Source organism: Aethalodelphis obliquidens, unplaced genomic scaffold, assembly GCF_003676395.1.
Source record: "Aethalodelphis obliquidens isolate GAN/ISIS:26980383/991018 unplaced genomic scaffold, ASM367639v1 scaffold7, whole genome shotgun sequence".
Lineage (NCBI taxonomy): Eukaryota > Metazoa > Chordata > Mammalia > Artiodactyla > Delphinidae > Aethalodelphis > Aethalodelphis obliquidens.
The window spans coordinates 11,372,460-11,386,135 of NW_020837951.1; the positions used below are offsets into that span (position 1 = coordinate 11,372,460).

General features: G+C 43.1%; 1 protein-coding gene across 9 annotated transcripts in view; it reads left to right on the forward strand.

Moving 5' to 3' along the window:
• DENND1A (DENN domain containing 1A) overlaps positions 1-13,676 on the forward strand; it is a 542,106-nt gene that overhangs the window by 255,941 nt on the left and 272,489 nt on the right. For all 9 annotated transcript variants that reach the window (XM_027104912.1, XM_027104915.1, XM_027104916.1 and 6 more), the window contains one exon: positions 3,762-3,831. In XM_027104912.1, coding sequence (XP_026960713.1) covers positions 3,762-3,831 — 70 coding nt within the window. The remainder of the gene's footprint in view (positions 1-3,761; positions 3,832-13,676) is intronic.

Below are 13,676 nucleotides of genomic sequence, written 5' to 3' on the forward strand. Positions count from 1 at the left end.
CACACACACACACACACACACACACACACACACACACACACACACACACCCCTCTACCTTGCTTGGGCTCATTTAATGGCTTTGAACTGAACTATTAGCAAGTGAAGTGGGAGAGCTTTTTAAAATTTGTAATGGTTTTCTATTTTAGTACTTAAGACACTGGAGTGGAATCCCATCATATACACACTATTCCAGGTCACTCGTACATGTGTGGGAATGATTATACTGAAAGTCCATTCAGTGGAGTGAGATTAGAAAAGTGAGTCATCTATCTATCCTCTGTTGGACTCAGTTCCTAAGTTCACCTGGAGGGTAAGCAGCTCACCAAGCTGACAGATTTGAACAGAGGCAGTTTTCATTCAATAGGTCCCCCATACTTGGGCCATCTGCTTTGTTTCTATACAAACCAAGTCTGCTGTACATTGGAGTCATCTTAAGGGAATTTTACAGGTGATTTTGACTGTGAGCCATTTGACTCTATGTGCAATCTCTGGGACCTGCCCCTGCACTTCACACAAAGGCTTGTGATAGCCCACGCTAGTGAGGTCATGTGTGTAGCAATACTTGAGTGCTGCCTGAGCTCTTCTCAAGTTTAAGAATTTATATTGCCTCACACAAAACAAAAGCCTCTTCATTTGACTGTCAGGTCAGGGAGTAAGGACAGACCCTGGGACAAAGTTACCTGACCTATGATTTGGCAAGAGAAGCTTAGATCAAGGCCGGTGCCTGGGAAGCAGACTTTTCCCATTTTGGCTTTTTCCCATCAAGGCTCTGCTGATTGGGTCATGATAATGCTCATTTTGGTTTAATAGTTTGATCCAAAAGCCTACGCTAAAGAAAACACTTGGGGAAGAGTTCCAACCCCCCACCTAAACTATTACTCCTTGTTGTATATGTCTTTTTCCCATGTAGGACTGTGGCCTTCTTGAGTGCAGGGACCCTTTGTGATTGGGATTTTGGGCCCCAGCCTTGGACTGAGCCCACCACATGTTGATGCTTTGCATTGCAAACTCGAGCAGTTGCATTAAGGTAGCAAGTGGAGCAGGCGCCGTCCTTTAGCCGTCCCGGGAGGAGCAGTGTAATGGAGTGTTTGTTTCCTGTCTCTGGATTGGGAAGTAGTGTTTACTCCATGCTGACAGACAAGTACAAAATGGAGTGGAGGGTCTCCATATCCTCACCTGCACCCTCGCAGGCAGCGTGAAGCTGTTGTGTCCGCACTAATGAAGCAGTACAGGAAACGCCACTGGATAAAGTTCAGCTGTGAACCCTGGCCTCCCAACAGGGGAAAAGAGGGATCCTTTGAAGAAGACAGCTGGGTTTTGGTTTCAAGACCTTAACACTGCCATCACAAGATATTCATCTGTCAGTGCACAGGGGACAACATGTGGGGAACAGTTGTGTCCAGTCAGGCTGAAGGAAGAAAGAGATGGCTGATTTCCAGGGTAACTACAAAACCGCCCATGGCTGAGGGCTCTGCTTAGCGTAGCCAAAAAGAATCGATTTGGTGAGGTCGAGGCTGAGTGTGAGAACCTGGGCACAGTCTGCTGTTGGCTGGGTGGCCGTACCATGTCAACCTCCTGCATCCTCACAGCCCGGCAGGACGCGGAGGTGTGAGGTTCTGGGCCCAAACTATGTTGGTCAGTTGAACCTAGTGGCCAAAACTGCTTCCTATATACCACAGTCCTAAGTTATCAGAGAAGCCAGCCTGTCCCAAGTCACTTGATCAGGACTTCCTAAAATAACTTCAGCTTTTCTCTCATTTACTTGAAGCCATGGTTTCCTTACAAGAAAATATTTTCTCTTCTTGCTTCCCCTCGACCCCTTCCTGCTGGATTTAACTAGTGGTATTTTTCTCTTTCAGGGAAAAAAAAAAGATATTTGTAATCCTTGGTTGAATTTGTTTGCTACCAGTCCTATAATCTGGGCAGGAGTTTTCTTCTGAGGGGATTTATTGTTCCTTCTATAATGGCTTTTAACTCAGCCGAGGTTTATTTAACAGAATAGGAAGGGAGAAACTTATCTCCTCCCTAATCCCTCTTGAATGTTTACATTACTTTGCCAGAGTAAATGCTGTGTAAAGTGGCAGCAGTCATTTGCTCTGTAATAATCAATATGCAGCTGCCAGAGCTGATTGAAACATATTAACATAAGTGATAATACTGTCATAGAAGTGAAAAGTTAAGTTGCTTATCAGTATATTGTGATAAGCTACTTAAATTTTACAGTAGCATGTGCTGGCTTCAGACAGACGTTAATGACAGAGAACTGTGCGCTTTATCTGTCCTCTCTATTGCCTCTCACTTCATTTATTACCCTCAACGGTACAGCTGGTAATCTGTCCAGGGCGCTGATTTCCCTCTGCTTGGCAGGATGGAGTCAGTGCTCCACTCTATCAGTAACAGATACTGTTAGCACAGCAGGGCAGATGTGAGCAGGTCGGCAGGCGCTTGGGATGACGCTCTTCCCACATGAGTATTTGATATTGCTTTGGAAAAGTTTCTTATGGAGAACAAAGCCATTTAAATTTTAAGTGAAAAAACTTCTTGGGAGTAGGGGTATGTTTCAACAATAATTCTATAGCAACAATGCGCCTTCGTTGTTAGTCTTTGGTTTTGTTTGTTCTATCAACACTGAGCACTGAGGGTCTGCTAGGCTCCATGCTTGGTCCTAGGAAGACAAAGTAAAGAAAGATGTGATCCTTCCTCTTCGTCATGCTCAGTCTGCTGGGAAGACAGACACGCCATTGAGGGCCACATGGTGTGTGGACTGTTCTAACAGGAGTTTGCACGTGACAGGGCAGCACAGAAAAAAGGGAGTTAGGGCATGAGAGGTGGGGATGGGGAGGGGTTGGGGAACTGTTAGGAGGATGAGTAGAAATCAGCTAGACTAGATCATGAAGGTCAGAGGGAGAAAAGTGCCGAGTGTATGCAGTGCAAGCTCTGGCAGGCTTGAGGATGCCTGGACATTCCTCGGAACGTGGCTGCAGTGAGAGGAGTATGTATGTGGGGCTGCAGGGCGAGGACAGCCGGAGACACAGTCAAGGACCTGACAGAGGAGCCTTGAACACTGTCCTAAGAAGTCCCGTAGTGATGGGGCACCACTGCAGGAATTTAATCCAATGTGCCGCTTAGATTCGCACTTTAGAAAGACCATTCTATGAGCCACACAGAGGGTGGAGTAAGGTCAGGACCAGGCTGTCATCAGAGTTAAGGGACATGATGGTCAGAACCCGGTGGAGGGCAGGGTGGGGTGCAGAGTTAGAGCTCTTTCTGCAGTAAGTACAGGGAAGGGTGCATTGTAATAGAAGGTTTAATGAGTGGTTACAGGCTCATGGGGCCTTTGGGACACCTTGCACGTGGCAGCAGTGGAAGTGCTGTGTGTGTGTGTGGCTGTGTGTGTCCAATCATGAGAAACTTGAACAGAAGCTTTCCTGGAAGGGGTGGGTGTGGGGCCTGGGGGGCTATTCAGAGATGGTTCCTGATTGCAGAGTCTGCTTTGAATTTCTTCTCTGTGAACCTGTTCTAGCTCTGAGGCATGGGAATAATTTATAATGGACATTCAATCTTCTGCCTTACACAGGCAATTTTTTAAAATCTCAGAAATAATTAACATTTTACCAGTCTGCGTTTCCAGCACAGCCTACGACAGGAAGGCTCTTCACGATGTAGAGAGAAACCGAAATGTACCATCTTGAATTAGCTCCTGGTTAAAGTTTTTGACCTGCGTACTAATATTCCATGTGTTTCCTCTTCTTCCCCCAGCTATCTCCCCTGGTTCGAAGTATTTTATAAGCTGCTTAACATCTTGGCAGATTACAGGACAAAAGGACAGGTATTTGCCTTTTATTTTATTCTTTTTAACAACTAAACTTTAACTTTCATGCCTTGTATTTCACTAAAACATTTACTAAAAAAGTAATGCATTCCCGTTACAGAAAATTTGGGAAATTCAGAAAGCAGTAGGAAGGAAGAGAAAAATCACTCCTAATACGTGTCCCTCCCCTGCCCCCTCCCCCCAACCAAATAAATATTGCTAGCATTTTGGGATGTTTTCTTCCTTTACTTTTTGAATTAAATAAGTAATAAATAGACCCTTCGCATTCGGAGTTAATAGTCACCATCTTACATTCCCAAGCAGCTCCACAAGTTCATCGTATGTATTAAATAATCATTTTGCTGAGGCACAAATTTGAATTGCTGGGATTTGTGAGTAAAACACTTAACTGGCAAGTGACCTAACCAGCTGTCCCACTTCCCATTTCAGTAGGGCTTTCTTGTGCTTTTACAGTAATTTTTTTAAGGGTCTGAAAATCACTTTAAAAGTTCAGCTCTACCTCACTGTACTTTTGGAAGAAATGGTATGTTGAAGTACCCTCCATGGGCGTCAAGGGGCAACTGGATCTGTATTTAGACTTTTCACGCCCACAGTTTTTAGGTACCGTAATAATAGAAGCATTTCCCCCATGCTAATAAAAACGTTGTAAATCTTTTTCACAGCTGCATACCATGTACCCTGGTTTACTGAGACATTTCCTATTACTGGAAATTTTCATTATTTGGGATTTTTTTTCACTATTATAAGTGTAGCTATTAGCATCTTTGAGCATAAAACATTTTCTTCATTTTGGAATGTTTCCTTAAGAAGAGAATCTCAGATGGGCCATTTTAAGGTTAGTGGACATAAACATTTCAAAAACATTTGCCAAACTGCTTTCCAAAAGAATTGTACTGTTTTCTTAAAAGATAGATACCCTTTACTGGCAATGTACAAGAGTGCCCGGGTGACAATACTCTCACCAGTATCATTTGTTGAATTCATTGTGTTCTTGACAAGTGAACAATTCTCATTGTTTTAATTGCATTTCTTTGATTATTAGTAAGTTGAATATTTGTCCATATATCTAACTTCTTATATTTTCCTTTTTTGTAAATGGCCTAAGATTTTTAATTAAAGAGATATATTATTATTAACTGTTAGAGAATTTTTTTCATCATATTTTCTACAGAACATTAGTTCTAAGAAATGCTCCACTCAAAAAGGGTTACCAGGGCTTCCCTGGTGGCACAGTGGTTGAGAGTCCGCCTGCCAATGCAGGGGACACGGGTTCGTGCCCCGGTCAGGGAAGATCCCACCTGCCGCGGAGCGGCTGGGCCTGTGAGCCATGGCCGCTGAGCCTGCGCGTCCGGAGCCTGTGCTCCGCAATGGGAGAGGCCACAACAGTTAGAGGCCTGCGCACCGCAAAAAAAAAAAAAAAAAAAAGGGTTACTATAGTTGAGTGATATTGGGTCAGGGAAAGGGAAAGCTGTGTCTCATCTTTGTCTCCTTAAGATTCATGTAATATAGGCTCTGAAAAGTCCTACAGTGGAGAAATCTGTGTCACCCAAATATTCCCAACTTATTTGGCCCCATATGCTTTTAATTCCATGACAAGTATTAACATTCTGAGATGCCAGTGTTTCCTGGAACACACTTTGGGAAATGCTAATTTTGGAGAAAAGGTGGAAATTGTGTGAATAATGGATAAATCTTTAAGTTAGATTGACTTACTGGCAAATGTATTCCAGAGACCACAGTAAATGGGAGGAATAACTAATAGAAATGGCTCCCTAGATCACTACACTCACTCTGAAAGGATGCTTAGATATCAGGGAATTCTGTCCTAAAAGAAGTGATGTACTCTTTGATGAATGAGTTAAGAGGCCACCTTGGGTCTGTTCATTGATTGCTGATTCACAGTTCACTTTTGTCAAACATTCAGTTTTTCATTCAAAATGAAAAGAGGTCTTTAGTAAATAAAATTATATAGCATGTAGGCTCTTAACAGTCTTAGAATTGGAAGTTAACTCACATTTTTTTCCTCCCATATATAAGCTCCAGTCAGTTAAAAAAAAAAAAAAAAAACTTACTAGACTTTGGAAAACATGTCTTGGGATACAGGAAAGATTGGGTAGGTACAAACTATGCATAGGAGAGATAGGATTATTACCCTGTAAAATTGGTGTATCCATCCTCTGCGCTGTTGCCCCAGATAAGGACCCTGCCTGTTGGAGTGTTAAAGACTGAGATTAGTGATGTGTTTTAGTGAAGTCTGTTTCCCTTATACAAAGGATTCTTTTTATTAAATTTCTTCTGGTTAAAGGAATTATGACACACATGATAGGTAGTCTGCCTACAACTGGCTTAACTGTTTGCAAGGTGTGGGTTATCAGATTAGAACATGAGGAAAGAGCTTTCATTAAAAAAAACAGAATCCCTTCCCCAAGTCCAGAAGTCATTGGGAAAGTTGGGCAGGGTAGGTAGGCTTCAGCTGGAGGTGTGGGGAGTGACCATGATGGCTCAGCATGGAGTGCCTGAGCCTAAGCTACATTATGAGAGTGTCTGTTTAATTCACTGACACAACAGGGTTATCAGGCCCTGAGTAGGGCAATGATGGCATCCCTGTGGAAGGGATGGCAGAGGGTGAGGAGGGCATCTAAGCCAGAGAGCAACCTGGCTGAGGGTGTTGGAGGCTGAGGAGTGAGGCATTTATTTTTGTGGAACAGTGGTGTCAGTGGCTTGGCATCATCTGGGCACCAGATATCAGAACTTCAGTGGGATCTAGAGGAGCCCTGTGGGAAAGAGGACAGCAGCAGTGGCCCAGCACTAGGGTGTTGGAGCCTGGGGTGAGGAGGGCATTTTTTATTGGTGGGAGGTCTGAGGGAGGGAGGCAGACATTGGTGGCCTAGCATTGGCTGTCAATGTTCGAGCAGGGCAAGGAGGGCATCTAGATGGAGAGGGAGGTAGGGGCAGTGAAAAAAGATTGCTTACATACAAGCAAGTAAATATATTAAGAAAACAGGGGCAGGATTTTTCACTTTTGTTAGATTATTGTTACAAATATGTAAAGGGAGGAAACTAGAATGATTCCCATGTTGGATTAGAATTAGAGCCATGGGTATGAACCCATGGCTTTCAACATATGTGATATAGAAAACAGAGATGTAACTGTGTATTGTAGGTCTGTGTGTGTGTGTGTGTGTGTGTGTGTGATATATTCCCTGTCTCTATCCACGGAAAGGGTCTGGGGTCAACTATACACAAGTAGCAATGAGCACACCAAAGTGCCCAAATCTTGGTTTCTAAATTCATTTCCTACTAAAAGGAGCCAGGACTCCCTGAAGAAATGTCTAGTTCCAGAGCTGAGGCAGGGAAAAGTATGAGTCTGTAATATCTTTTTGTGCCAAAAGTAATGTAGTGCTCAAAACATGTTGGAGAGAGGGGAGGAATCAAGATAGCGCAAGAGGAGGACGTAGATTCACCTCTCCTCATAAGGACATCAAGAATACATCTACAAATGGAGCAGTTCTCACAGAGCACCTGCTGAACACTAGTGGAAGACTTCGGACACCTAAAAGGACCAGAAAAATCCCCACGCAACCGGGTAGGACCAAAGAAAGAAAAAAAGAAAAGAGGGAACAGAAAGGGACCAGCACCCCTGGTGGGGAGCTGAAGGTGAGGAGAGGTTCCTGCACTCAGAGAGACCCCCTCAGGGAGGTAAATCAGCTGGGACAGAGAAGGAGCTTCAGGGCATCGGAGGGGAATGCAGCAACCGGTCTGTGGAAGGCAGGAGAGAGTAAGATGTGCCTGCGTGGTCTGTGCTGCAGCGCTGCGCACCCCAGCCTGAGTCGTGTGTCTCCTGGTATGGAGGGGTGCTGTGTGCTGGAAAGTGGGGTTTGGAGAGCGGACCCACGGAGGGAACAGCTGTGGTCTGTGAAGAGACAGACTGAAGGGACGAGAGTAAGGAACTCCACAACCGGGCAAGTTTGCGGAAGCCCAGGCCACCGTAGAAGCAAGGCGCCATTGTTGAGTGGTGCACAAGGGGCGGGGCGGCCAGGGCAACCCCCTTCCCCACCCATCGGCCCCTGCCTCCACAGGCACTGGGAGGGTCACTCATCTGAGCAGGATTGCCCTTGCTTCAAGCCAAGGCCTCCTCTGCCTGCGCAGGCTCCGGGATCCTGAGCGCTGCCCCCACCAAAGCCTCCTCGGGAATCAGCCCTGGGCGCCCCAGCCTGAGACAGGAATCGGCCAAGGCAGGCAGGGGCTGAGTGCTAAAGCGTGGGGTTGGGAGAGCGGACCCAGGGTGAGAACGGCTATTGGCTGCGTGGAGACAGGCGGAAGGGACTGGAGTGAGGAGCTCAGCTGTGTGGAGACAACCTGAGGGGATGGCAGTGAGGGGCTCCGCGGCCAGGAGCACTTCTGGAGGAAGAGTGGGCTGCCTTGGAAGCGAGGCGCCATTGTTGAGTGGCACACAATGGGCGACGCCGCCATCTTCGGACTCTCTCCCCACACGGCAGCCCCTGCCTCTGCAAGAACTGGGAGGGACTCCCACCGGAGCAAGCACGCCCCAGTCTGTTGCAACTTCCTGCCAGTGCCGCCCCTGCAGGCACTAGAAGAGGATCCCATTGGAGGAAGCGCATGCACCCCACTTGTAGCCGCCTTATCCCTCCGCGGCCTGAGCCAAGCAAGTGTGCCTCAGTCAGCCGCCGCTTTTTCCCCCTCTCACCTGGGCGAGGACCAGATGCTTGAGGGTAACCCACATGCAGAGGCACAGGTGGGACCAAAACCAAAGCTGACTCCCAGGGGCTGTGCAACGAAGGCAGAGAAACAGAAATCTCTCTCTGCAAGTGCGCAAGCTGCAGATTAAATCCCCGCGATCGGCTTGGTATACCCTGCGTCTGTGGAATATCTGAAGGGACAACGAGTGCTCCCACAACTAAGACTGGTCTAGCTTTAGCAGCTGTGGACTTTGGGGGCAAGTACACGCGGGAGTTGGACCAGGTCAGAGTCTCAGCTGCCCCCACTGTGCCCAAAGCGGGCCCAGAGACCTGCCTAAAGGTATTGGAGGGTGTCCTGGAGAGGCGCGCGGTGCTGTGGCTCGCTGTGGGGGCAAAGACACTGACCGCGGAGGCCCCAGGAAAATATGTGGTTTGGGTTTCATTTTGTTCTGTTATTTTATTTATTTTTATTTTTATCTTTTTAACATCTTTATTGGAGTATAACTGCTTTACAGTGGTGTGTTAGTTTCTGCTTTATAACAAAGTGTATCAGCTATACTTATATCCCCATATCTCCTCCCTCTTGTGTCTCCCTCTCACCCTCCCTATCCCACACCTCCAGGTGGTCGCAAAGCACCTAGCTGATCTCCCTGTGCTATGCGGCTGCTTCCCACTAGCTATCTATTTTACATTTGGTAGTGTATATATGTCCATGCCACTCTCTCACTTTGTCCCACCTTACCCTTCCCCCTCCCCGTGTCCTCAAGTCCATTCTCTAGTAGGTCTGCGTCTTTATTCTTGTCCTGCCCCTAGATTAGTCAGAACTTTTTTTTTTTTTTTAGATTCCATTTATATGTGTTAGCATACGGTATTTGTTTTTCTCTTTTTGACTTACTTCACCCTGTCTGACAGACACTAGGTCCATCCACCTCACTACAGATAACTCAATTTTGTTTCTTTTTATGGCTGAGTAATATTCCATTGTATATATGTGCCAAATCCATTCATCTGTCGGTGGACAGTTAGGTTGCTTCCATGTCCTGGCTGTTGTAAATAGAGCTGCAATGAACATTGTGGTACATGACTCTTTTTGAATTATGGTTTTCTCAGGGTATATGCCCAGTAGTGGGATTGATGGGTCATATGGTAGTTCTATTTTTAGTTTTTTAAGGAACCTCCATATTGTTCTCCATAGTGGCAGTATCAGTGTACATTCCCACCAACAGTGCAGGAGGGTTCCCTTTTCTCCACACCCTCTCCAGCATTTATTGTTTGTAGATTTTTTGTTGATGGCCATTCTGACTGGTGTGAGGTGATACCTCATTGTAGTTTTGATTTGCATTTCTCTAATGATTAGTGATGTTGAGCATCCTTTCATGTGTTTGTTGGCAATCTGTATGTCTTCTTTGGAAAAATGTCTATTTAGGTCTTCTGCCCATTTTTGGATTAGGTTGTTTGTTTTTTTTGATATTGAGCTGCATGAGCTGCTTGTAAATTTGGAGATTAATCCTTTGTCAGTTGCTTCATTTGCAAATATTTTCTCCCATTCTGAGGGCTGTCTTTTCGTCTTGTTTATGGTTTCCTGTGCTGTGCAAAAAGCTTTTAAGTTTCATTAGGTCCCATTTGTTTATTTTTGTTTTTATTTCCATTTCTCTAGGAGGTGGGTCAAAAAAGATCTTGCTGTGATTTATGTCATAGCGTGTTCTGCCTATGTTTTCCTCCAAGAGTTTTATAGTGTCTGGCTTTACATTTAGGTCTTTAATCCATTTTGAGTTTATCTTTGTGTATGGTGTTACGGAGTGTTCTGATTTCATTCTTTTACATGTAGCTGTCCAGTTTTCCCAGCACCACTTACTGAAGAGGCTGTCTTTTCTCCATTGTATATTTTTGCCTCCTTTATCAAAAATAAGGTGACCATATGTGCGTGGTTTTATTTCTGGGCTTTCTATCCTGTTCCATTGATCTATATTTCTGTTTTTGTGCCAGTACCATACTGTCTTGATTACTGTAGCTTTGTAGTATAGTCTGAAGTCAGGGAGCCTGATTCCTCCAGCTCCATTTTTCTTTCTCAAGACTGCTTTGGCTATTCGGGGTCTTTTGTGTTTCCATACAAATTGTGAAATTTTTTGTTCTAGTTCTGTGAAAAATGCCATTGGTAGTTTGATAGGGATTGCATTGAATCTGTAGATTGCTTTGGGTAGTAGAGTCATTTTCGCAATGTTGATTCTTGCAATCCAAGAACATGGTGTATCTCTCCATCTGTTTGTATTATCTTTAATTTCTTTCATTAGTGTCTTACAGTTTTCTGCATACAGTTCTTTTGTCTCCTTAGGTAGGTTTATTCCTGGTATTTTATTCTTTTTGTTGCAGTGGTAAATGGAATTGTTTCCTTAATTTCTCTTTCAGATTTTTCATCATTAGTGTATAAGAATGCCAGAGATTTCTGTGCATTAATTTTGTATCCTGTTACTTTACCAAATTCATTGATTAGCTCTAGCAGTTTTCTGGTGGCATCTTTAGGATTCTCTATGTATAGTATCATGTCATCTGCAAACAGTGATAGCTTTACCTTCTTTTCCGATTTGGATTCCTTTTATTTGTTTTTCTTCTCTGATTGCTGTGGCTAAAACTTCTAAAACTATGTTGAATAATATGGTGAGAGTGGACAACCTTGTCTTGTTTCTGAGGAAATGGTTTCAGTTTTTCACCGTTGAGGACGATGTTGGCTGTGGGTTTGTCATATATGGCCTTTATTATGTTGAGATGAGTTCCCTCTGTGCCTACTTTCTGGAGGGTTTTTATCATAAATTGGTGTTGAATTTTGTCGAAAGCTTTTTCTCCATCTATTGAGATGATCATATGGTTTTTCTCCTTCAATTTGTTAATATGGTTTATCACATTGATTGATTTGCATATATTGAAGAATCCTTTCATTCCTGGGATAAACTCCACTTGATCACGGTATATGATCCTTTTAATGTGCTCTTGGATTCTGTTTGCTAGTATTTTGTTGAGGATTTTTGCATCTATGTTTATCAGTGGTATTGGCCTGTAGTTTTCTTTCTTTGTGACATCTTTGCCTGGTTTTGGTATCAGGGTGATGGTGGCCTCGTAGAATGAGTTTGGGAGTGCTCCTCCCTCTACTATATTTTGGAAGAGTTTGAGAAGAATGGGTGTTAGCTCTTCTCTAAAGGTTTGATAGAATTCGCCTGTGAAGCCATCTGGTCCTGGGCTTTTGTTTGTTGGAAGATTTTTAATCACAGTCTCAATTTCAGTGCTTGTGATTGGTCTGTTCACATTTTCTGTTTCTTACTGGTTCAGTCTCAGAAGGTTGTGCTTTTCTAAGAATTTGTCCATTTCTTCCACGTTCTCCATTTTATTGGCATATAGTTGCGTGTAGTAATCGCTCATGATCCTTTGTATTTCTGCAGTGTCAGTTGTTACTTTTCCTTCTTCATTTCTAATTCTATTGATTTGAGTCTTCTCCCTTTTTTTCTTGATGAGTCTGGCTAATGGTTTATCAATTTTGTTTATCTTCTCAAAGAACCATCTTTTAGTTTTATTGATCTTTGCTATTGTTTCCTTCATTTCTTTTTCATTTATTTCTGATCTGATCTTTATGATCACTTTCCTTCTACTAACTTTGGGGTTTTTTCTTCTTTCTCTGATTGCTTTAGGTTTAAGGTTAGGTTGTTTATTTGAGAGGTTTCTTGTTTCTTGAGGTAGGATTGTATTGCTATAAACTTCCCTCTTAGAACTGCTTTTGCTGCATCCCATAGGTTTTGGGTCATCATGTTTCCACTGTCATTTGTTTCTAGGTATTTTTTGATTTCCTCTTTGATTTCTTCAGTGATCTCTTGGTTATTTAGTAGTGTATTGTTTAGCCTCCGTGTGTTTGTATTTTTTACAGATTTCTTTTTTCCTGTAGTTGATGTCTACTCTCATAGCATTGTGGTCGGAAAAGATACTTGATACGATTTCAATTTTCTTAAATTTACCAAGGCTTGATTTGTGACCCAAGATAATGATCTATCCTGGAGAATGTTCCTTGAGCACTTGAGAAGAAAGTGTATTCTGTTGCTTTTGGATGGAATGTCCTATAAATATCAATTCAGTCCATCTTGTTTAATGCATCATTTAAAGCTTGTGTTTCCTTATTTATTTTCATTTTGCATGATCTGTCCATTGGTGAAAATGGGGTGTTAAAGTCCCCTACAATGATTGTGTTACTATCAATTTCCCCTTTTATGGCTGTTAGCATTTGCCTTATGTATTGAGGTGCTCCTATGTTCGGTGCATAAATATTTACAATTGTTATATCTTCTTCTTGGATTGATCCCTTGATCAATATGTAGTGTCCTCCTTTGTCTCTTGTGATAGTCTTTATTTTAAAACCTATATTGTCTGATATGAGAATTGCTACTCCAGCTTTCTTTTGATATCCATGTGCATGGAATATCTTTTTCCATCCCCTCACTTTCAGTCTGTGTGTGTCCCTAGGTCTGCAGTGGGTCTCTTGTAGACAGCATATATACGGGTCTTGTTTTTGATCCATTCAGCCAGTCTGTGGCTCTTGGTTGGAGCGTTTAATCCATTTACATTTAAGGTAGTTATCGATAATGTGTGTTCCCATTACCATTTTCTTAATTGTTTTGGGTTTGTTATCGTAGGTCTTTTCCTCCTCTTGTGTTTCCTGCCTAGAGAAGTTCCTTTAGCATTTGATGTAAAGCTGGTTTGGTGGTGCTGAATTCTCTTAGCCTTTGCTTGTCTGTAAAGGTTTTGATTTATCTGTTGAATCTGAATGAGATCCTTGCTGGGTAGAGTCATCTTCGTTGTAGGTTTTTCCCTTTCATCACTTTAAATATGTCCTGCTACTCCCTTCTGGCTTGCAGAGTTTCTCCTGAAAGATCAGCTTTTAACCTTATGGGGATTCCCTTGTATGTTTTTCCCTTTCTACTTTTAATATTTTTTCTTTGAATTTAATTTTTGATAGTTTGATTAATATCTGTTTTGGTCTGTTTCTCCTTGGATTTATCCTGTATGGGACACTGCACTTCCTGGACTTGACTGACTATTTCCTTTCCCATATTAGGGAAGTTTTGAACTATAATCTGTTGAAATATTTTCTCAGTCCCTTTCTTT